The sequence below is a fragment of the Amblyomma americanum genome, chromosome 2 (assembly GCF_052857255.1).
Source record: "Amblyomma americanum isolate KBUSLIRL-KWMA chromosome 2, ASM5285725v1, whole genome shotgun sequence".
Lineage (NCBI taxonomy): Eukaryota > Metazoa > Arthropoda > Arachnida > Ixodida > Ixodidae > Amblyomma > Amblyomma americanum.
Window position 1 is genome coordinate 76,851,856 of NC_135498.1, and position 21,016 is coordinate 76,872,871.

At 45.0% G+C, this 21,016-nt stretch overlaps 3 protein-coding genes across 5 annotated transcripts in view; 2 read left to right on the forward strand and 1 right to left on the reverse strand.

The window, feature by feature from the left end:
* LOC144121458 (uncharacterized) overlaps nucleotides 1-1,469 on the forward strand; it is a 41,541-nt gene extending 40,072 nt beyond the window's left edge. The window contains exon 23 of one of the 2 annotated variants that reach the window (XM_077654665.1): nucleotides 49-1,469. Coding sequence is in view for 1 of the 2 variants with exons in the window: in XM_077654664.1 (XP_077510790.1) it covers nucleotides 49-101 (53 nt within the window). In the remaining variant the exon portion in view is untranslated. The remainder of the gene's footprint in view (nucleotides 1-48) is intronic. The other variant, XM_077654664.1, reaches the window with a different exon arrangement.
* The window catches only part of LOC144121461 (cation-dependent mannose-6-phosphate receptor-like), a 44,634-nt gene that overhangs the window by 6,524 nt on the left and 17,094 nt on the right, over nucleotides 1-21,016 (reverse strand). The window lies entirely within an intron of this gene.
* On the forward strand, nucleotides 2,002-11,308 carry Drep4 (DNA fragmentation factor-related protein 4). The gene is made up of 6 exons (XM_077654666.1): nucleotides 2,002-2,382; nucleotides 2,939-3,059; nucleotides 5,383-5,580; nucleotides 6,402-6,478; nucleotides 7,091-7,365; nucleotides 10,897-11,308. The coding sequence occupies exons 1-6, from the start codon at nucleotides 2,203-2,205 to the stop codon at nucleotides 11,171-11,173; spliced, it is 1,128 nt and encodes a 375-aa protein (XP_077510792.1). The 5' UTR covers nucleotides 2,002-2,202; the 3' UTR covers nucleotides 11,174-11,308.

The following is a 21,016-nucleotide window of genomic DNA, read 5'->3' on the forward strand; positions in this document are numbered from 1 at the left end:
GCTGGTCGAAAGCAAAGCTTTTACAAATCCCGCTAAACTATTTTTCAGATCCTCCTCCCTCGTCGCGGCTGCGAGCTGCGACGCCGACGACAGCAGCCTGACGACTCCGGCACAGCCTCCGGACAGGAGATATTCCGGCTCCCGGACGATCTGACCACTTGCCCTCAGGAAATTGGACATGCACTGGGTGCAGAGTCCATGCTCGCTGCGCCTTTCTATCGCCCGCTTTGTCGAAGACAGTATTATCTGAGGCACTTTGCAAGCTTTGTATGTGCAGTTTGTGATAAGGGCCAAGCCAGGGGCTGATGAGCACATCGCATTGAGGCACTCGGACAGCAGGTGTGTGCTGCACTGGCCATTCGAGCTGCTTTTGCTTGACTCCACCAAAGTGCTTATGAGGCTTTCAGCCTGCAGAGGAAGGATCTGACTCTCGGTAAGGCCGCAAATCAGCGACACCACTTTAGTCAAAATAGTTAGGAATGCTGGAAATTTTTCGTATTTCGATGCCAAGAGAACTTTAGCGAATTGTACAACCTTTATAAAGACGTCAAACCATGTTTTCTCCGTGGTTCCACCAGAGCTCAGGGAATCGAAGAGCTCCCTACCAGACTTGTACATCAACACACGCAACAGAATGCAAGCGCCGTAGACATAGCTATCAGTGTTACGTTGGCACAGGTCCGGAAACTTCCTGTAATTTGTCACGAGCTGTAAAGCGTGAAGCAGAATGTTCGTGTGGTCCGCCAGGCACTCGAATACGACAGCACGACTTTCGGCTCCGTGCAACCAGCTGCCAAGCCACGTTGCTTGGCCGTCCGCGGACGCGAAGGACTTCCATATGCGTGAAAAATTGTCGTAGATGGTGTCGTCCATCAGCACGAGCGCCTGTTCTATGACGTGCCTGACGGCTTTGCGAGGAAACCGCAGCCAGTGGCGTGGTAAGTTTCTGTGGTACATGTTCAACAGCTCGACGACGTTGATTGGCGCTGCTGTGGAGCGGCTGCGACCGAGCTTTGGCGCTGACGACGCGTTCTGCTGGCACACTTGGTCTCTGACAGCCAGCAGCAAGCTGGTGTAAGTCTGCTCAAACACTACGCCCCCGGAGGAGAGCATTGTCCAGAACAGACGCAGTGTCTCGCGCTTGATGACGGTCGAAGGGTGGAGCAGCAGCGACCTGATCCACTCTTCGAGCACGGGCCACTCGTCGCAAGCGACTAGATTGTCGTAGCTGGAAACGTTGTTCAGAATGTCGATGGCGTGCAGCTTCGAAGACGGTGATGGCGACCGTATGAGGTTGCAAACCTCACGGATGTTATCGGGGGATAAAACCACGTTTCCTCCCATCAACGAACTTTCGCTGAGTATGCTAGCCAGTGAAGTAGTACTGTCCTGTCGAATCAGTTTATCTATCGGAGTGTTGACTGCCTCGCGGCGGCTTCTTGCAATAAAGTCTTTTTGCTCGCCGTGGTCATCTGGGTCCATGCGTAGCAGGTACGACTTCTGAAACTTGCGCCACATCTCCGAGCGTGTCACTTGCGCGACAATGTGATCGACGGTCTTTACGTCGGTTTGCGTTATGCATTGCTCGATGTCGCCGGAAAGCTGCCTCGAAATTGCCTTCCTTAGCTCTTCGCGTTGAGTTCTGCAGCTCATTGCTCGTCGCATCCAGAACAACCTATATACTGATATCAATGCTACATCCGAATCTCCGAACGGCAAACTTGGCCGGCGATCAGCGAAATAGCTCCATTATTTCCAAACAAACTCGGTTGCCCCAAGTAACGGATCAATGGTAATCGCTGGATAAGTGACTCTAAGCAATGGTGGTAAGTAGCGCCACTGGCAACGCAAAGGTGCTGTCGAAAATATGCACTTCGCTTGCTGTACAGTCTAGTTTGAAATTTTGAGCCGTGTTATAATTAATATTAGAAATCATGTGAACTTGTAAGTAATCTGCCGCAGACTAGATCAGCTGGATGTAGCCACGTGACAGCACGTGACAAAAACAACACAGGATGCCATGCGACAAATGCGACGCGAGCAACGTCGGCAACGTTTACTACTCGTGGGTATGTGTCATTCGGTATGCGAGTCGCCAAGAAGTTTCCGAGTTTGCGTAAAGTGAACTAATAGTGGTTCATTCGAACTTATCGTGTAGTCGGTTGCCTTGGTTTTCATTTGCGATAACGCGACGGCTGAATAATGACCGGAGGTGTAGCTCACAAGCCTCGACAAGTCCATGCTCAACGCGTCGAGTGTAAATATGGAGCCGTCAAGACAGCGGCCAGACCTTACATCATCAGCAATTTCAAAGGCCAGAGAAAGCTGGTGACTGGTTCGACGTGCGAAGATCTCCTGTCAAGTGGCTGCAAGCTTTTCGATGTAAGATGCAAGTGCCGTCCGTTGTATACAACCGATGGCTGTTTCACGAGTTCGGTTTTGCACCACCTCAACTCCTGTCTGTACCGCAGCGTAAAGTACAGTCGAGCTATATATTGAACAAAGAGTCGTGCTCATGTAATTCACAAGGGTAGAAACTTGGGCGAGTCGGTAACGGTGATCCATGGTATGTGTAGCGCAAAACGGGACAAGGGACAAAGAAAGACGCGCCTGTGTTGTGTGCGTCTTTCTTTGCCCCTTGTCCCGTTTTGCGCTACACTCACATACCGTGCTCATGTATCTTACTGCAAATAAACTTGTAATAAATGAGTAATTACTTGTTAGCATCCACCCACGCGCAGTCATACGGCTAGTTCATTTGCTACGAACTGACCATTTATATATCGCTTCTAAATTTCCCTAATTTCCCTCCGAACATTTTGTGCGTAAAATGTGATCTTCTATTTAAGAATCTTCCTGCTGGTGAGGTTAGGGGCAAGGTTAGCAAGAGGCCGCCTATTGAAAGTGTAACACTTTCTGCGCAAATCGATCCTTGTAGGTGCGCCGTGACGACTGCAGACTTGTCCTGGAGGATGGCACTGAAATCGACGACGAGTACCTTGCTACGTGCGGCGATTACACTGTTCTGGTTATCCTGAGAGCATCTGAACAGATAAAGTGTACGTCTGCTGTGGTCATATTCTTTTCTTCCGGTTATTGGGCGCTGTTTCTACGTTACCTGCACACAATTGCCTGTCACTGAATTTTTATATGCAAAACTATCAACAAGACATGCACTAAAGGCAGTGGCTTGCAACAGCACCCAGCTGAACGTTGAATTAGCGCCTGACAGCACACCTGACATTCTTTTATGACTTTGTGTCTGCTAGCTTAATACAGTATTCAGGCAAGAGTTTTGAAAGCAAAAAAAAAAAAACTTGTCTTAAGCTTTACATTCTCTGTTCAAAGCAGAGAATGTGTGTCATGAACTGCAAGAGGTGCTGGAAGATGCCGTGTTACTAAAAAATATAGCGGAGTGGACATTCTGCTGCAAAAGTTGATTCCTGTTGGCCTGCAGTTCCACAAGATCGCTCATAATGGTACATACTTGGCATAGTTGTTAAGTTTACAGAGTTACTGTGTCTTAAGTGAACATTAAATTTCAGGCCACCTTTTGCCATAGTCTCGCGAAACTGACAGGACTGATTAATACAACCTGTTGAGCAAAAGACGTGTTTAGTAAGCCATGCTACCGGCCAACAAAAGGTCCAAGCCCTTTTGCACTATGCCTCTCACAAATGTTAGTTTTTACAAGAAAAAAAAGCATCATCTTGGGATTCTCCTGATTATGCGGTGGTCATCAGAATGCTGACTTCGACAGACATGCCACCACACTGTACATTTTAGTCTAGTAGTACTCTCTTTTGTTGCTGCTACATAGTACCTGGTTCTGTGGTACTAAGGTTTACTTTTTTATCAGATAGCTGTATCAGCTCTCTCTGAGGGTAACAGCATTTGTGTTGATGCAGTACTGATAACTGAAAACCTAATGCATTTTCTTGTGGCCAAGAAAATGTCATCTGGGTTGGCCACAGCCACAAGGGTTGCTGGCCAAAAAGTGGGCACTTTGCAAAATGTGCAATCTGCAATCAGGTTATTCTTGCGGGCTTGGGGAACTGGGAAGGGGAGGGGGCAACACGGTTGTGATGCAGTTATCACTGTCACTTCCTCACTTGGGGGCAGTATAGGAAGTATGAGTTTTTCTTTAAAAGAATAATAAAAGGGAATTCAACAAAGCAAGCTTTGGTCTAATCAACAGCATGTGCATTGATGGGACACTTAAGAAAAAATTGAAATTAGTTTGTATTTTTATGTTACAGCATTCTGATGACAATGAGTGTACTTTCACTGAAAATGAAGCTGTTATTGTGGTGACGAGAAGACGGTTTTTTTCATGCGGCTCCCTGAGGCCAGGCCACACTGATATTCACTTCCTGACTGTGGTTGCAGAGTAGCTTTTGGTCTTGCCATCATTACTACGAATTGAGCACCCGAAAAGAATTTTCTACTTTTGCATCAAATAGCCTCGAAAATAGACGTATCCTTTTGCTGCCAAACAAACGTCTGCATAGCCACCGAAAGCCAAACAGAGGATTTTTACTAAGAACGAAAAGTGGGCAGAGTTGTTTGCAGTGTTAATTCTAATGTTGCCTAATCTGAACAAATTTTCGTCCCTTTCAAGTCGAAATGATTGGGAGCCTTCTGTACATTGGGGCACGTGACAGATCTGAGAGCACTGGTAAGAGCAGCAGTCAAGCATCAATAAACCTTGCTTCTTTGGAGCCACCTGTTCCGTCCAACTTCCCATTAGCATGTCGCTTTTCAATACCTCCTTCTGCAAAACTAGCATCACAGCTTTAGTTTGTCAGTCTATGAATGCAGAGTTGAAGAGAGGCTTTTGAAGCTATAGCATGGTGATGCAGTGACCACATATGCTGGTGCTTCAGCACACTCTTTGGTGGCGATGATGATGATGGTAAGAAGAGAGAGAACTGGTGCCGAGCATAGTTTTATAGTGCTGGAAGGGGCACGTTGTATGGTAACCGATGATACTTGAAACGGTGCCCTTTTTAAATTTTAGTTCCAGAGCTACTTTAAATTTGTCTCATGTGCAGACAGTTTTAGATAACGTCAGCTCGTTTTTCTCGTGCCTCAGATTAGATAGGTAGATAGACAGATGGGTGGACGGATGGAAGGAAGGCAGGGATGTTAACCAGAGGAGATTTGGAACAGCAGCAAAGAGTAAGGACTGCTTGCATTGTTATCATATTCTCCAACTTCATGTTGTCATTTGCATAGCAACCCTTAAGTGAAGTTGTTTAGTAGAATCTTGAGCACACTAACAAATTTAATGTCAGCATAATAAGTAATACATTTATTTTGTCTTGTTTTGCAGCTGGACATAGCAGCTGAACCACATAATGTTTGCAAATTATTTTACAGATACTCAAGTGAAAGCACAACAGATGATTGCCAACATTGGCAAGATGCTTGCATCGGACCCTCGGGAGGTTAATAGAATATTCAGCCCTCTAAAAGATGAACTTGTTAGCAAGATGTTGGGTCACATACAGTCACTTGAAGCTCCCCAAGAGCTGGCAATGGCTGATAGCAGACAAGAGGACCCAAAGTGGTTTGAAGGTAAAAGGAAATTTATGTTCACATATTTTTCCCCCTTTCTTTTCAATGTGTGTGTAGGCAAAGGAAGTTTAGGCTGCCGTATCACTTCTCTACCATTTGTCTCTTTACAGCTTCCGTATTTTACTATTTCCATTAGTGTTTTATTTTGTAACACTATTTACTACAACCACATTCGAAAAGGTGTATTCATTGTCTGCATACAGTAACAAAGGTTCTTTGTGTTCATTGTGGTCATAAAAAAAAATAAAATGTGGCCCCAGGAAGTCACAGGCTGTGATAAACATCTAGTTATCAGCTGATAATCTAGTAATTAATAAAGTTATCAATGTCTGGCTTCTTCCTAGTCTTCAGACTACATGACATGTGGTAATTTAAACAGGAATGATTATATGGTAGCAAAGCTGTCTTGTCAAGTTTTGCTTGTCAGTTCTAGAAATCAGTTAGTGTTTCTGTGGTACAAGCACAGAGACTATTAAAGGAACTTGATTGAAATATAGTACATGCAAAACCTGTCTGCCATACAACTAGTTGATGTCCTGAATTCATAGCAGTCATTAAGCATAATACCATTTAATCCAACTAGCAGTTTGGCATGAACAGATATGGACAAAATGCTTCGGAAAAAAAGGGTGTTCGACATGACTTTGTGCGGACCATGTAGCCCTCTAGCCAAGCTGCCCTTGCACCGTTAGAAGCCAAAACATCATCAAAAAGATCGAAAGGATATCATGGCCAGCCACATCAACTTGCTGTGCGTGCACTTCTGTATGGGACTTTGTGTCCTTCGAAAGGGCTCTTCCTGATCTGGTACTGTTATCTAGGTGAAAAGAGGGCGACATCAAAGAGGGCTGTTCTGCGAGAGAGGGCGAAAACCCGAATCAAGGGCTATTACTACAAGGTAAGCTTGGAATTTGCACAGCTGGCTGTAGATTGGCTTTTGGCTGGTGTCTTAAAATGCTAAAAGCGGCACATGTGACCAAATTTGAACAGACGTAAAAGGACTGACTTACTTTTTGCACAAACAGAACATTAACTGGAAAATTTTTTAAAACTCTAAAGCCACAACACTGCGAAAAAAAAATAATTGAGGTATTTAGCCAACGTTGTTTCTTGCAACACTGGCCAGCCATGCATTGGCTGAATTTAGATGCAAGCCTTGAAATTGAAACCAAACTGTTTCCACAGAACAGGAACAAAACCTTGGAACAAGAGCAAAAATTATCTAGCATTTGAAGCTCCCGTGAATGAAGGTTCCGAGTTGTTCCAGGGAACTGCTGGCTTACAAATAAAAATTAAATGATCAATAGTTGAGGAATGGATGGAGGAATACTGCAGCACAGGCTGCGATAGGAACGCAGCAATTATGCCAGACATATTGCTATAATATCTCTGTTCAGCATCCAATGTCACTAAGCTGCCCACTGCAAACGCTTAGTATTTAAACTTGTTCTCGGTGACGGACGAGACAAACTTGCATTTTTTTTTCTTTTCTTCCTCCTGCATTGAATAGTCCAAAGACGAGATGCAAAAGCGGTTCAGCGACACAGCCAGTGGTGGTTGCGTGCGCCACCTGTTTGAGGAATTCCTGCGACTTCTGAAGCAGAGGGACCACAATGGCCATTATTTTGTGCGGGGCGAAACAGGTGCGCTGTGCCTAAATGACGGGAAGTTCAATTGCCAGGGGACATTCAGCAAGGACCTCTGCTCTGGGAGACTGCATATGATTAATCCGTACACAAGCAGAGAGCAGCTGGTCTTATTCAGTACCTGGAACTTGGATCACAGGTGAGTGACTGTCGTTTGGGATGTGTGTCTCAACTGTCACTCTTCACTCTATTACATTTTATCTTCAACTGAACCGTGCATAATTAAGCAGCAGTACTTGCACGACTCATTGGGAGGAACTGAAAACAACCGTCTGTCTGTGAAACTGGCTTCTGAAGACCAAATACGACCTACTGACTGTACTACCAATGGCACCTGTCATGATATATACATGCAGCAGAGAAGCCTGACATTTCTTTCTGTGGTACTTTTTCCTTCTTTTCCTGTCAGGTGAATAGAAGCCAGTTCATTCAGTGGTTAAGCTTGTCTTTCTTCATTTGGTTGAGTACTAGTGTCGACTTCGAATGCTTTTTTGAAATCATTGGCTATAAACTCATCCAGTTGAGTATCACAGCATCATTGAGCCAGGAACACGCACATAGTCGTGCAGCTTCTGTTAAAAATGGACAACTGCATGCCTGTCTATTACTGAGCTGTGTAGCGAGTCTCTTGAAAAACCCCCTATAAGTACTAAATACTAAGCTCCGAAGGGATGAGAACAATGGCTCCTTTCTGCTTGGGAGATTTGGAATGTTGGCAGTGCAAAATGAGCCACACTCCATGGCCCAGAAGCAAACTTGGTGAGCTGTATATTTTACAGTTGCAGCTGTTAGCAGCTCAAAACAACAAACCTTCATGGCTTGAGTCAGTAAGTGTGGAGATCCCATAGTGTGAGCTACAAGGTGGTGTTCGCAGCACAGTGCAGATGTGAGAGAAGGCACGCACATGAGATGGCCTGATGTGCATGCCTGCCGTGAGGTTCTACATGTGGAAGCTGGGGGCGGAGAGTGTGTCATGACAGGCGTGATGCGTAGAGAGTGTGATGACGATGACAAATGCCGAAGCCAGCTGCACTTGGTATTGGAGGGTAGCGACTGGTTGCTACCCACATCGTATGATGCGAAGAGGGCAACACCAGTGCTCGAGAATAAAAATTGGAGGGCATACTCAAGCTCCGCCTCTAGGATATGATGCAGTAGCTTTTGTGGGTTAACACTCTACCCATACATGCGGAATTGGTCATTCTTGACTTTACATTTATAGGTCCCTGGGAGTCCCCATACCACTCCTGGCACAGTGTTACAGCGGTTAAGCGATGACCCTGCAATGGCAGGTGCTGCCATCAGTGGGACTTGTGCGACCCATGTTGCTCCCACTGGGCAACTTCTTGCGATCAATCACGAATTTAACTGCCACCTGCCACAGTCGTCAGTTTGCTCACAATCCGGTGGGCAGGTTGTGATGGTGCCTCAAGGTCACGTGACGTGGGTTGCCTACTTAGGTTGCTTTTCTGGGGGTGTTAGTGCGAAAGCACTACTTCATATGCTCCCCACCGAGAATTTTGTGTGAATTGTTGGAGTAACTCGGGTAAGCTCGGGTTGGTTTTGAGGAACGTCGCGCAAGCTGCAGCCAATGGGAGGAACCTGGGGCAGGTTTGGAGGAGTGTCGCACTAGCTGTAGCCAATGGGAGGATTACCTTGAAGGTGACCTTGGCCAAACCTAGCATAGCAACAGCCGATGCAGAAATAAAATGAATATTGCAGCGATCGGGTTTCGAACCTACGAAGGCGCAAACTGATTAGCTTCGCTGGCCACTGCACGAGAGCACTTTGCTATCACTGCAGCCGATCACACCTTGTGTTAAACTGCAAAACACTCTCGCACTGTGCATTGCACACCATTGCCTTCATCAACTACCATCTGTGGCACGAACAGATCAGATCAGCTTCACCTCGATCAGAGCTTAACCTGAGTCTATATCGTCGCCAGATGTGCCAACGACACAGCAATAAGACAGCCAGACTAAACACATGCTTTCATACGTCTACTTGGTGTAACTACGTAAAGCCCTACCGCTTTTTCCCCCACAATGGCGACACCACCAATAATGCTGACGACACTGGATTTTCTGCACTATGGGAGCATTAATGGTATCACGTTAAAACGGATGCGTAACATTCCTGCTTTCAAATCTGATGGTAAAGCCAGTGATAAAAGACCCTTTTGCCACAGAAGCATGACACCGCCAGCTGTTGTTGAATTTTATGTTATATTTCAATAACCGTGCTGTCGATTTTTGACAAAGGCTGTACAAATCTTTTACCGTTGTCAGTAGGAGGAGCTGAATAGTAGCCGGCAAACAAGCGTGCACAGAATAGATGTTTTTGTCAGCGCCGTGTCTGTGCACTTGTCACGTCCTTTGCCCCCTGCGCTGCTGAAAAAACCATGTCACACCAACTTGCCCAAGCTTCTAGTATCAGAATAGATGTGACAAAGTTGTCTCACCTAGGTTTAGACAAAATATTCAAGCAGGCACCCTTTCGTATTGTCTGTGGCCGCTGAATATTTCTTGGTAGTAAACTGAGTTCACATTTTGCACATAATCTCACAACATGATGTCTTGCTCATTGTACTAAGTTGCAGCTGGATTGGAAGAGCAGCACATAATCTCAGCGTACAAAAAAAAATCAAATGTAACACGCCAAGTACGTTTGCATGTTTGTTCACTTACTGGTAAGGTATTGTCCACTGTTTAGTACAGTTGTGCCATTTGCTGTCAGCTTTCATATCGCTGTTAATGTCCGTGAAAAGGTAAGCCTTATTTTGCCTTCCAATTCGCCGCATTTGTATCATTTCTGTGGCTTGGGCAGGGCATGTAATGCCAGGGCAAGATTACCGCTGGTCCTTAAGGGTGACGGAGTAGATTCCACGAGAAGGCGAGCATAGCAGGGGGCGGCAGAAATTTAGGTGGGCGGATGAGATTAAGAACTTCACAGGCATATGGTGGGCACAGCCGGCAAAAGACAGGGTTAATTGGAGAGGCATGGGAGAGGCCTTTGCCCTGCAGTGGGCGTAGCCAGGCTGATGATAATGATGATGTGTCGGTCGGGCAACAGCTCTATGCAATTTTTGTTTGTGCTAAAAATCTATTTTTTTCTTTTTGTTACTGTGTTGATGTCTTCTGGCAGCAAAAGATGCATTTGTTGCTAAGAAAATTTGAGTTAAAATATTTTTTTACTGCCACTCGCTTCAAACTCATGATGTTGATGGTGAAATGGTGTCTGTGATCATCAACTAGTCATAAATATAATGGCGTGGTCTTGCATCAGAATGTACAAACAGAAAAGACCATTGACGTCAGTGCGGTTTGTTTGTGCATACGGTATGTGGTGGGTCCACTTGTATTTCACTTATTGGAATTGTCTAGCTTGGTACTAAGCCCCTTTATCATTAGAGCACATTCATCAGTCTATATAAGCCAAGTTCAGTTTGTCTTGGGTGTCCCTTTAGTACTCTTCAGGTGTAAGTTTAACAGGAATCAGAAAGCAACTAAGTAGTGGCACCTAGGCTACAGCTGCTTTTTTTAACGAATCTTACTGTCAAGTGTAAGTGTTACAGGAATCAGAAAGCAACTGAGTGGTGGCACATAGTAGGCTACAGTTGCTTTTTAATGAATCTAACTGTGAGCAAGACGGCATTCTTCTTTTCCAGAATCGAGAGGTCCAGGTCCATACTGCCAACTATTGTCACCGCCATCCAAGATGCCAGTGGCAGAGCCATCAATGTAGACTATTTCTACAGGCTTCTGTTCACGACAGAAAATTTGAAGCTGGTTCACCCTGTATGCCATATAAAGTCGGAGCATGATGGCCACAGCTGTGACCCAAGAAAATGGTATATTGACAGTGTCATGCAAGACGACGGACGTGGAGATGAAATTGCAATCAGGCCAGGGAAGGCAGAACCTATGTTATCAAGACGCAAGTGATATAAATGTGGCGTCTACCATATTTACTTGCATAATGAATGCGAACCAAAGGGGAGCGGTGGGGTGAATGCACCCCACTACTCCCCTTTGGTTGTCAAAATGTTTTTTTCTTCCCTTCGCGTAATGAATACACCCTTTATTTGGCACGCAGTCTGCTGACAATGACAATGAATGCTAGCATGTGCCCAAAACATTTATGCAGTACAGTAAAACCTTATTGATACATTCCCAGTGGTACACTCACAATTGCAGGCGGTAAAAATGCCCCATAGAGTTGCACTATTTTTTTTCTTGCTGATACATTCCCGTATAACATGGTCTGCCAGCTGCTGTGTTCAAAATTTCGGAAAATTCTGTTCGCACGATACGTTTAGCAAGCAAACGGCCATGTGCACACATACAAGTTGGCCAAACTTGGGTGCACGCAACAAGAACTAGACTGCCAGTGTCTCGCTGTGGCAGTTTCTCTGGAATGCGTAACTGCAAAGGGGAGAAGCATAAGTGTGCTAACACTAACATACGGGCAGGCTGTTCCAGTGTGGTGTGACATGAAGAGAAAAATGCAGCTGTTTCTTCACAGTGCCTAAAAGCTAAGGGGCAAAGTGTCTGTGAACTGCAACAGTGCATTTATATATGAGCGGTCCAGTCTGAGAAACGCAGCATGAAAAGGAAGAGCTCTGTGACAGTCAGCCACCGCAATGGCTTTCCCACAGTGCAGTATGGCAAGGAGGTGAAGCATTTAAAAATAACACTGGAGATCCCGGTTACTTTTTCCACTGCAACCGTTGAAATGGATGCATTGTGAAGTTTCTTCAGTGTTAAAGGTGCACTAAAGAAGAATCTGAACTCGTCTTTTTACCGCGGGAACTCCATCTACACGTTCCAGGCATTCTTAGAAACTTGGAATTATTGTCCTGTGTGGCCGATTGCCCTAATTAAATCGGATTAAACGTCCCGGCTCCCGCTCTTTTTTTGAACTCAACACGGTAGGTAGGAGGAGTCAACCAACGCGTCAGCCAGTTCCGTGGCGGCTTGCTGCTCTGCCATCGGCAGAGTGATTCGTAAATCAAAGAGTCCACGTGTATTTTTATTTTCATAGGCCTAATTTGAGGCTATATTGTCTGTGACTTAAAATGTTTATTCACAGAAACCTAGAGAACTAAATAAAAGCGAAAGCGAAGCCGCCAGGGGACTTCCTGATACGTTGGTTGACTCCGCCTACCTACCGTGTTGAGTTAAAAAAATTGGCTGAAGGCTTAGCTTGGTTAAGCCTGGAAGATTGCAAAAGCAATACCCTTCGCTGCGCCTTGGTTCGGCTGATGGTGTGGACATGGTTGCCCTTTGTTAAACTTATGGCTTTGTTAAGCTTATGGCGAGCGCCCTCTCTCGGTAGCGCCGCAGCAGCGGCGCGCAAGGCTTCGCCTCCACCATCGATGCCGCGAGCTGGGGCCCCGTCTCTCGGTCTGGCGTGACGTCACACGGTCACGTGACACGCAGCTGTGTAAGGAGGCGCCATGACCACCGATGGGCCAAAAGTGTGAGCAGTATTGCTTTCGCAATAAAAAAGGCGGGAGCGGGGACTTAAAATCCAATTTGATTAGGGCAATCGGCCGTGCAGGATAATTCGAAGTTTCTAATACCCCTGTCACACGGACACTGTAAAGGTACTTTGAACTAATGCTCCATTACTCTAAGGACGAACGCGCGCTGCCACACGGACGCGCCAAAGGACACCTAGCTCAAAGAAGCTTCGAAACAAGGCAGCTCGAGTTCGTCCTTTGAGGCTTCAAGGGAGTACTCTCTCTCCCAGCGAGTTACAGCATAAATAAATTGAAGAAAGAAACGTTCAAGTTTCGTTTTATAAATTCACTTCATAAGATTAGTGTTGTTTTAAAATATAAGATCATTTGTTTTGTGGCAGTCTCACCACGCCATACTCTCGTTCCAGATATACGAGCGAGTTGGGCTCAGTGTGGCCAGCACTGTGATGTTATGCTCTGTATTTGGAAAATCATGTCATTATTGCAGTTAAAATTGCGTTGCTTTAACATAATACGGTTATAAAACTAATTAACTAAAAAAATGTGACATTTATGTATTTACATGTGCAGTGAGGTTTGCAATTTAAATAACGCTTTTCGCCGATGAGGGCGCTAAAAAGTTCTTGCGAAGGTCGTTCCGCGACCGTGTAGCACGGACGAACTCCCTTGAAGTAGTGCTCCTTTGGGAGCGTAAAGGAGCATTAGTTCAATGTGCCTTTAGAGTGCCCGTGTGACAGGGGTATAAAAATGCCCGGAACGTGTACGTAGAGTTCTCGCTGTAAAAAGACGACTTCAGATTCCTCTTTTGTGCACCTTTAAGAACAATATGAATGTAAACTGTATTCTGCGAGCACTAGAAAAGGAGCTGCTGAGACCTTGGGCCATAGAATGCTAACGACATTTTAATGAAGTGAAAGTGGGGTTCTAAATTGTACTTCATTCAGCAGTTTTCAAAATTAGGCAATTTGGGTTATATTTCCCTGGGTGATTAATTTTTTTCTGCATTTTTTTTAAGTTCCAGCGAGGTTTTACAGTAGTATAAAGTCCTATCTGTCGAATGTCTACCTTACTATAGTTAATTCTACGAGACGAGCCGCCAATAATGTTCCACAAGTAATTCGAGAACCAATAGCAACCACACATGGTCGCAAAGGGTTTATCTGTTCGATCTGTTATATTAAGGATTATAGCATTTTGGTGTGGTTGAGCTTTGCACTGAGCGCAGTGAGTTGTGCTAGTGTGAATTCTATTTATGCTGTCCTTAGAAAAGAATATTGGGAAGCAACGCAACATTTTTACGTGTGTGGTTAAGGTAAAATTTGTCGACTGTATTCTCAAGCACAAAAACTATGCTGAAGAATGCATTGTTTTATTTAGATGATGTCACTGCAAACATTTATTTCACCAGCCTGACTTTTGTGTCATTTTTACCACTTTAACGTTCCTTCTCTCTTCCCCTTTTAATCCCCTCATTCCCTTCCCCAGTGCAGGGTAGCCAACCAGAAACCTTTCTGGTTAACATCCCTGCCTTTCTCCCCTCTCTGTATCTATCTTTACCACTTTAAAATTTTCTGAATATTTTACCCTGCGTAATAAGCACATCCCCCAAATTTTCAGATATTCTGGGAAAAAAAGTGCATTCATTATGCAAGTAAATATGGCATTTCATACTTGCCTATTTGTGAAGACTCGGTTTTCAAGACTATTCCTTGAAGAAAAACGTGCAGTTTCCCAGGTAATTTTGTACATTCAAATTTACAGCGACAGCTGTTAAGGGCATGTTTCCTGGTTCTTCAGTGTTGGAGTAGCGCCGTGCAATGCTGATTGGTCAGCATGCAGATATCACGCATGTCACTGCAGCGCTTCATGGCAATGCGCTGCGAGTGTCTCGAACATGGTGATGTCATGCACACTCCTTTAGAGAAAACAAATATCATATTCACCACCACAAAAACTGCCACTGAATCTCATATTACACGATGGTAAAAATCCTGCAAAGTTTTTGAAGAGCATTAGCTCTTACTACTTACATTTGTCAATTTGTCAAGGACGTGTCTGTCTCCTATTAAGGTCTAATTGACCAAAACAGTTACTACGTGACCACACTTTATGACAGCAACAGTGGGCACATAGCGCCTCAATCGATACCTATGCTTTCGATCCGTTGTATATGTGCCAGTATAGCAGCCACCGCAGTGGGCCATCGCAGTGGCCCCCCCCCCCGGGACCACTATTTGCCTAAAATTCGGGGGCCACCTGTTTGACGCAGTGTGTTTGAAGTGGTGTGAAATGACTTGGCATGTTCTTGAGGATAAAATTACTAATTGAGATGAAGCTCAAAATATCTGTGGGATTCGAGCCAACGACCTTTCCGCCCCCAAACCGTGCATTCCGAGGGCCTTCAGATGGCCATTACGGCCGAACCGTTTATTACAGGGGATTCCGGGTGGTGTCAAATGATTTGTCGTGTTGTGATGCACATGTTTATAAAATTTAGTAACTGATATAACGAGGAACTATACCAGATGTAGCGATGGTGGCTGTAAATCGCAATAGTAGTGCAAAATCCATGAGGCAGATGGTGCTGCATGTGTCTTAGAAGGGATGTTTCTGGAAAGGAAACATCTGCGGATGTCTGGATTTGGTCTTCTCCACATTTACTAAGCACACCAATGTAAACACTTGAAGCTCTCGTAGCTAACGCTCTCAAGTCGAACACTGAGGCAGTGTTGGAGATTTTTTTCTTTTCCGCACCTCTAAAACAGTATATAGTTACTGACAGATTGTTCATTCAAGTGAACTTTAAAGTTCTGAAGAAAAAGTTGTGATCTCGGAGTGTCCTTTCACAGGGTTTGTCTCATGGACACAATCCCATCGAATTGGAATAGAATAATTTTATCATCCCATCAGGGTTTTGCATGCCAATGCAGTGAAGGAGCTAAAAGTCGGTATGCATGTTCACAAACTTGCAGTTTTACGATGGAGAAGTCATGAAAGAGCAGTGTGCCTGTTTCTATTTCCTGGCACTGCAGCGGATGCTTTAATCGATTTTTGTTTTGGTGTCATGTCTTTCTGCCTGTGACACTGCGACACCTCCGGGCAGCCAGACATCATAATGTGGTTCTACTGAAACCATAACTGGTTGCACATTGCTTTTACGCCCAGATGAGCTTGTGTGAATGATTCAGGGCCTACTGCCACTTCACAAGCATAAGGCATGTTTTCAAGTATCAGTTGTGCACTGTTGTTGCGGCTACTTGCTGCTGGCAGCACTGTCTTGCCTCTTACCATATGTGCAGATGCTTCTGAATAAATGACTGTTCTCTGACGTGTTGAGTTTGCTGGTGTTGTTAACGTGTTGAGAATTGTGCAATATTTGCACAATTCTTCCAAAAACTAACCTTAGAAATCTCTGTAATTGGCATGAATTCTCAGGTACTTGGCTGGCCATTTGTGCCCTTCGCACCCATTTCTTCACAGTCTGTGCATTATGATGATTGCTAACAACTCCTTCACAGATGCACACACAACATCTGTGAGGGAGTTATTGCCGTATAATCTCATGTAAGGGCCACACCAGTGTACTGACCGCACCCGCCGTTTTGGGCTAGATAACTGCGAAAAAGACATGGTTACACGTTTGTTTTAAATTTGTATATGGGTTGCACGTTCAAAACTTGCACCCGAATTAAAAAAAGAAAGTGCCGCCCTTACACAAGTTTATACGGTGGTAGTCGTCATGACGCAGACCATCCAATGACATCCAACCAGAGACGAAGGGTAAATATGCCCTGCAAAGGCCTTTCTGTATTTAGTAGCAAGCTTTTTTGCAAGGCACAAAAATGGAATGGCAGCAGTGATGGCGACACATTGCGTGTTCATGCAACTCGGCAGGATCTTGTATGCCTTCACTGGTAATTTCATCAGAGTGAGATGTAGGCAGAAAACTGGCATCAGAGTTGTTCTATAAGGCCATTTCAAAGTCTTCGCAGTTCGCACTCTATAAAGCTTGTTCTACAGTTGAGTCACCGCAGTCTGCATTTCTTGCCTAGCTTAAGCACTTGCTATATTACTTAGCACAGATTGCTCCAATTGTTGCTGATGCTTGTACTGTGAAGAAAAAAGACGGTAGTAAAAGCCAGTGGTACATAGAAGAAGGAAAATGTGCAGGTACCAACTCGCTGAATGGAATTTTTGCAGGACACGCTAGGTGATGCACTTGTAGGCTTATGGTTACTGCTTGCCGCAAGCCTACTGTGAACTAGTACTAAAGAATGATCTGTGTACTATAGTACTAAAGGATGATCTGTTTACTACTCCAGTGGGTGGAGTTTTGTTGATCATCTGGGGGGGGGGGGGGGGGGCAACCACATGCCTATGACATCTTGATTTATGATGTGACATGCAGTCTAGATTTTCTGCTCAGGAGTTCGGTAAATTTTCAGTAGTATGTCACTGCTGATATGTGGTATGTCCACCGATGTGTTGGTCATTTTGCTCTGCCTCCTTCACAAGGGGAAGTGCCAAGTGGTGAAAGCAAGTTGTTCATCATGTTTCTGCCACATTCTCACTTTAAAACAAAAGCTGAGGCCAGTCTGACAATCTAGATGTAATCTCTAATATGCAAAGCAAGGGTATTCTATCACAAGACATACTGGAAGGATTCCAAATTAGGCTAGGAAGTTGAAAAAGTAAAAAAAAATAAGAAAGGCTTGCATTATCTTTGGTCAGAAGGCAGAATGATTCCAGCTTTCCAGTGGCTGGGAATGGCAATAACGACAGAACAGTAGAATGATGGTGCTCTTCGCATGTCTCGCTGTGTTAACTGGAAATGAGTAATTACAAGGATGCCTGGGTTGTCTCCGAACCCTCAAATTTAAGGACTGCAGAACAGAAGAGTTCAGCGCGTTTCAGCTAAGAATGCATTAAAGAAAACTATCGTTTTATTTTTCCCCAGGGTGACGTAGGAATGGTGGTAACGATCCATGCCCCATGCACGTCTGTACACGTCTGCACACATCCATGCTTAGAGATGCACGGACATTTGTATTTGTATCTGTAAAAGCAGGTGCAGCGGCATGAAGCTGGAAATGCCGGCTACCAAAAGTGGCTCTGGCAAAGAGTTAATAGTGCTGGTGTGCTACTCCTGAATAGAGATGCTATGCCACTAGTGCCACGGAGGTGGAGCATCTTCGATGTCGTCTGCTCATTTGTGGCTTGGAAACAGCCAGGTAAGTGGCAATCTGGGCCAATAGTACCTTGATGCAAAAGTCGACTACACTCTTCAGTTCCTTATGAAGGTGCTATTGTCTTTAGTGAACTTTCCCAGAAAGCAGAATATGCTGTAATTTGAAAATTGGATACTGCGCTTCGCGCTACTTAGGGATAGCACACCAGTGCCATTAACTCAACGCCAGTGCCCCTGTTGGCAGTCGACACTTCCGGCTTTACGCTGCAGCTCCTGTTTTTTTTCCATTACCCTACTTCTAGCTCACTGCACACATGCATGTCCATGCATTTCACTAACCCTCATCACTTCACTTAGAGTATATGTTGCCAGCTGGAGAACTGGAAGTTTTCATTTGTGGCATACTAAAGCAGTGGCACCACTTACGTATTGTCCCTCATCCAACTGTCAGGTGAAGACACCGGGGCAGTAGCGAATTTCAAGTTTACATTCCCTTGTTGGCCAGAACACGTTCACCTTTCAGATAGTCTAGAAATTTGACAAATAGAATCGTTAAAATCTTTGAACAGTACCGGATCTAGCCAAGATCTAATCCATTGACCCATTGGCTTTCCAGAGTGTTGATTTATGTCCATGGGAACCATGGCCACACTACCAAAGTCGCCGAAGCTATGGCCCATGGCTTTTAGCACTTCTTACAGCAATCGCAACATGACATGGTGATTAATCATTGGATGAATGTTGGATGCTTTTCTGATGTGATGGGTTGTAGGGGTGCATCCACTTTTTTCAAGTACAGTAAAAACTTGTTAATTTGGACCTCAAGGGAGTGGAATAAACGTCTGAATTATCCATAAGTCGAATTATCGAATGGCGCCCTAAAACTGCCAAGAACCGTTAATGTGAAAGTGAAATCTATTCAGTGCAACCCTGAACATTGGTCATCTCCTTTTAAAATGAATACTGTGCCCCTATTTAGCAGTTCCGTCAAATGGTAAAAAAACGGAGCTGCTCCATGATGGCAATGGTCTCTGCGGCTTCTTTCAGTTTGCGACGCGGGAGCGTTGCAGCTTCTTAGCGTGAAGCATCGCACTTGAGGCTTCACTGCACAAACAGCGAACATCACTTGAAGGCAAGATGCCTTCAAGAAATTTTTAAAAAACAGCAACAATAAGGCAATCATTGTTCTAAATGATATGTGGCTCGGCTGGCTGGCTGATGTGCACAGCTGATAGCCGCTGTCACTGTGGGCTGTAGAAGCTTGGGCAAGTTGGTGTGACATGGTTTTTCAGCAGCGCAGGGGACAAAGGACGTGACAAGTGCACAGACACGGCGCTGAGGACTGACAACAAAGTTTCAAAAACAAAGCTATGCGGCTGAATACTTGGCAAATCAACGGAATCCTTTAGTCAACACACCTGCCATTGTTTAGCCGGTCATACCAATTCGGGAGCCTGTCTGAATTAACCGATGTCAGCTCCGGGGTGTCCGAGTAAACAAACTTTTGGCGCCATAGACTTGTATGAACGTTTAGCGGGACTCTGGCGGCCGTCCGATTTAACATCGAATTACCAAGGTTTTACTGTAGTTTACTGTTTGCTGGCACACCAATAACAAACACGAATGCCGTCCCTGTAACGAAAAACAATGGATTCTTACGACAGTGCTGTGCTGTCTTGCCTTTTTTCTGTCCCATCAGCTTCTGTGGAGTTACACCAAAGTTAAGTTCCAACCAACTCACCTGATCTTCCGTCCTCCTTTATGACAGCCATAATGATGTTAAATGGAGAAAAAAAATTGAAAATTGGTTTCTGAGAAAAGGAAATGGTGCAGTATGTCTCACATCTCAGTGGACACCTGAACGGGGCACTGTAACGGAAGGGATAAAGGAGGGAGTGAGAGACGAAAGGAAGAAGGAAGAGGTGTCGTAGTGGAGGGCTCTGGAGTAATTCTGACCACCTGGGGATCTTTAACGTGCACTGACATTGCACAGCCTCCATCGAAACGTGGCTGCCGCGGCCGGGTTTGAACCCAGGAACTTTGGCGTAGCAGCCGAGTGCCCTAACCACTGAGCCACAGCGGTGGGTAACGAAAGCGACTTTTCAGCACATCCTTCTGGTCAGACAAGTGGCAGCACTGATGTAGAGTCATTATGCAACACATCCACTACAGCAATATAGCATGCGCAAAACTCATGGATATTGAATTTCAGGGTGTAAATGAACATATTTTACCGCTGCTCCTCAGCAGTTTCTTTCCTAGATGACTATTTTTAGAGCAAAACAAATATTCATTGCATGCTCTGGGTGAAAAATCAAATCAGTATAGAAGGTCAGCTCGCCACTGATAAAAAATCTGAAGCCAATGGATTAAGTTTAGGCATTTGCAAATAGTGGTTTCTTGGTTTGAAGCGAACTCAAACTAATTAGTAATTTTCTTCGAATAATTTCGAAGCAAATATTTCAAATACTTCTGGTATACAAGAAAGGTTGAACGGCACAATAGGCATTTTCAAACTAATGTATCTTTTGAACACACAAGACCACTAAATGAAAAAAAAAAAAAAATTGACGGTGGTTTAGCTTTGGTTATACCTGGAGTGACGCGATAGCTACAGCTGGCCGAGTGGAACTTGCTCAGATGAATTGCAAAGTCAGTCTTTCTCCGCTCCGTTTCGCTGGGCGTTCCTTCTTCATCTTCGTCCCACTTAACACTGTGCATGCGCACAGCTGTGGCAAGTAGGTTTTGCCGGAGCACCGCGCCGCCGGCAGCAACAGCTGCTCCGCATCACGTGGCTGGTCACGTGACCAACCGGGTGACGAACCACGTGATCAGCCACGGCGTTGCGCCGCCGGCAGCTGCTCCGCACTACGCGTGGCGCCACCGCCGCCGCCACGCTGAAGGCTCGAAATGCTATCATAATGTAGCTATCGCTGCAACAGTGGGAATGCATTGAAGCTTTGTCACACTCACTAAAGCTGTGTCGACTTTCTGCAAAAATGATGATCGGAAAGTGGGGGAGCCGACCTACATGCAGTGCAGCCGTGCTGAAGTATCTGTGGGGTGTGAGACCTATATGTGGGACCTCCAACTGCTGCTCTTAACTGCAATTGC

What these genes read in the sequence shown, in the direction of transcription:
- Drep4 (XM_077654666.1), top strand. Translation starts at nt 2,203, where the DNA reads ATGACCGGAGGTGTAGCTCACAAGCCTCGACAAGTCCATGCTCAACGC. An exon ending in GTGGCTGCAAGCTTTTCGAT is followed by an intron (nt 2,383 to 2,938) that starts GTAAGATGCAAG and finishes CGATCCTTGTAG; the next exon opens with GTGCGCCGTGACGACTGCAG. An exon ending in ACCTGGAACTTGGATCACAG is followed by an intron (nt 7,366 to 10,896) that starts GTGAGTGACTGT and finishes CTTCTTTTCCAG; the next exon opens with AATCGAGAGGTCCAGGTCCA.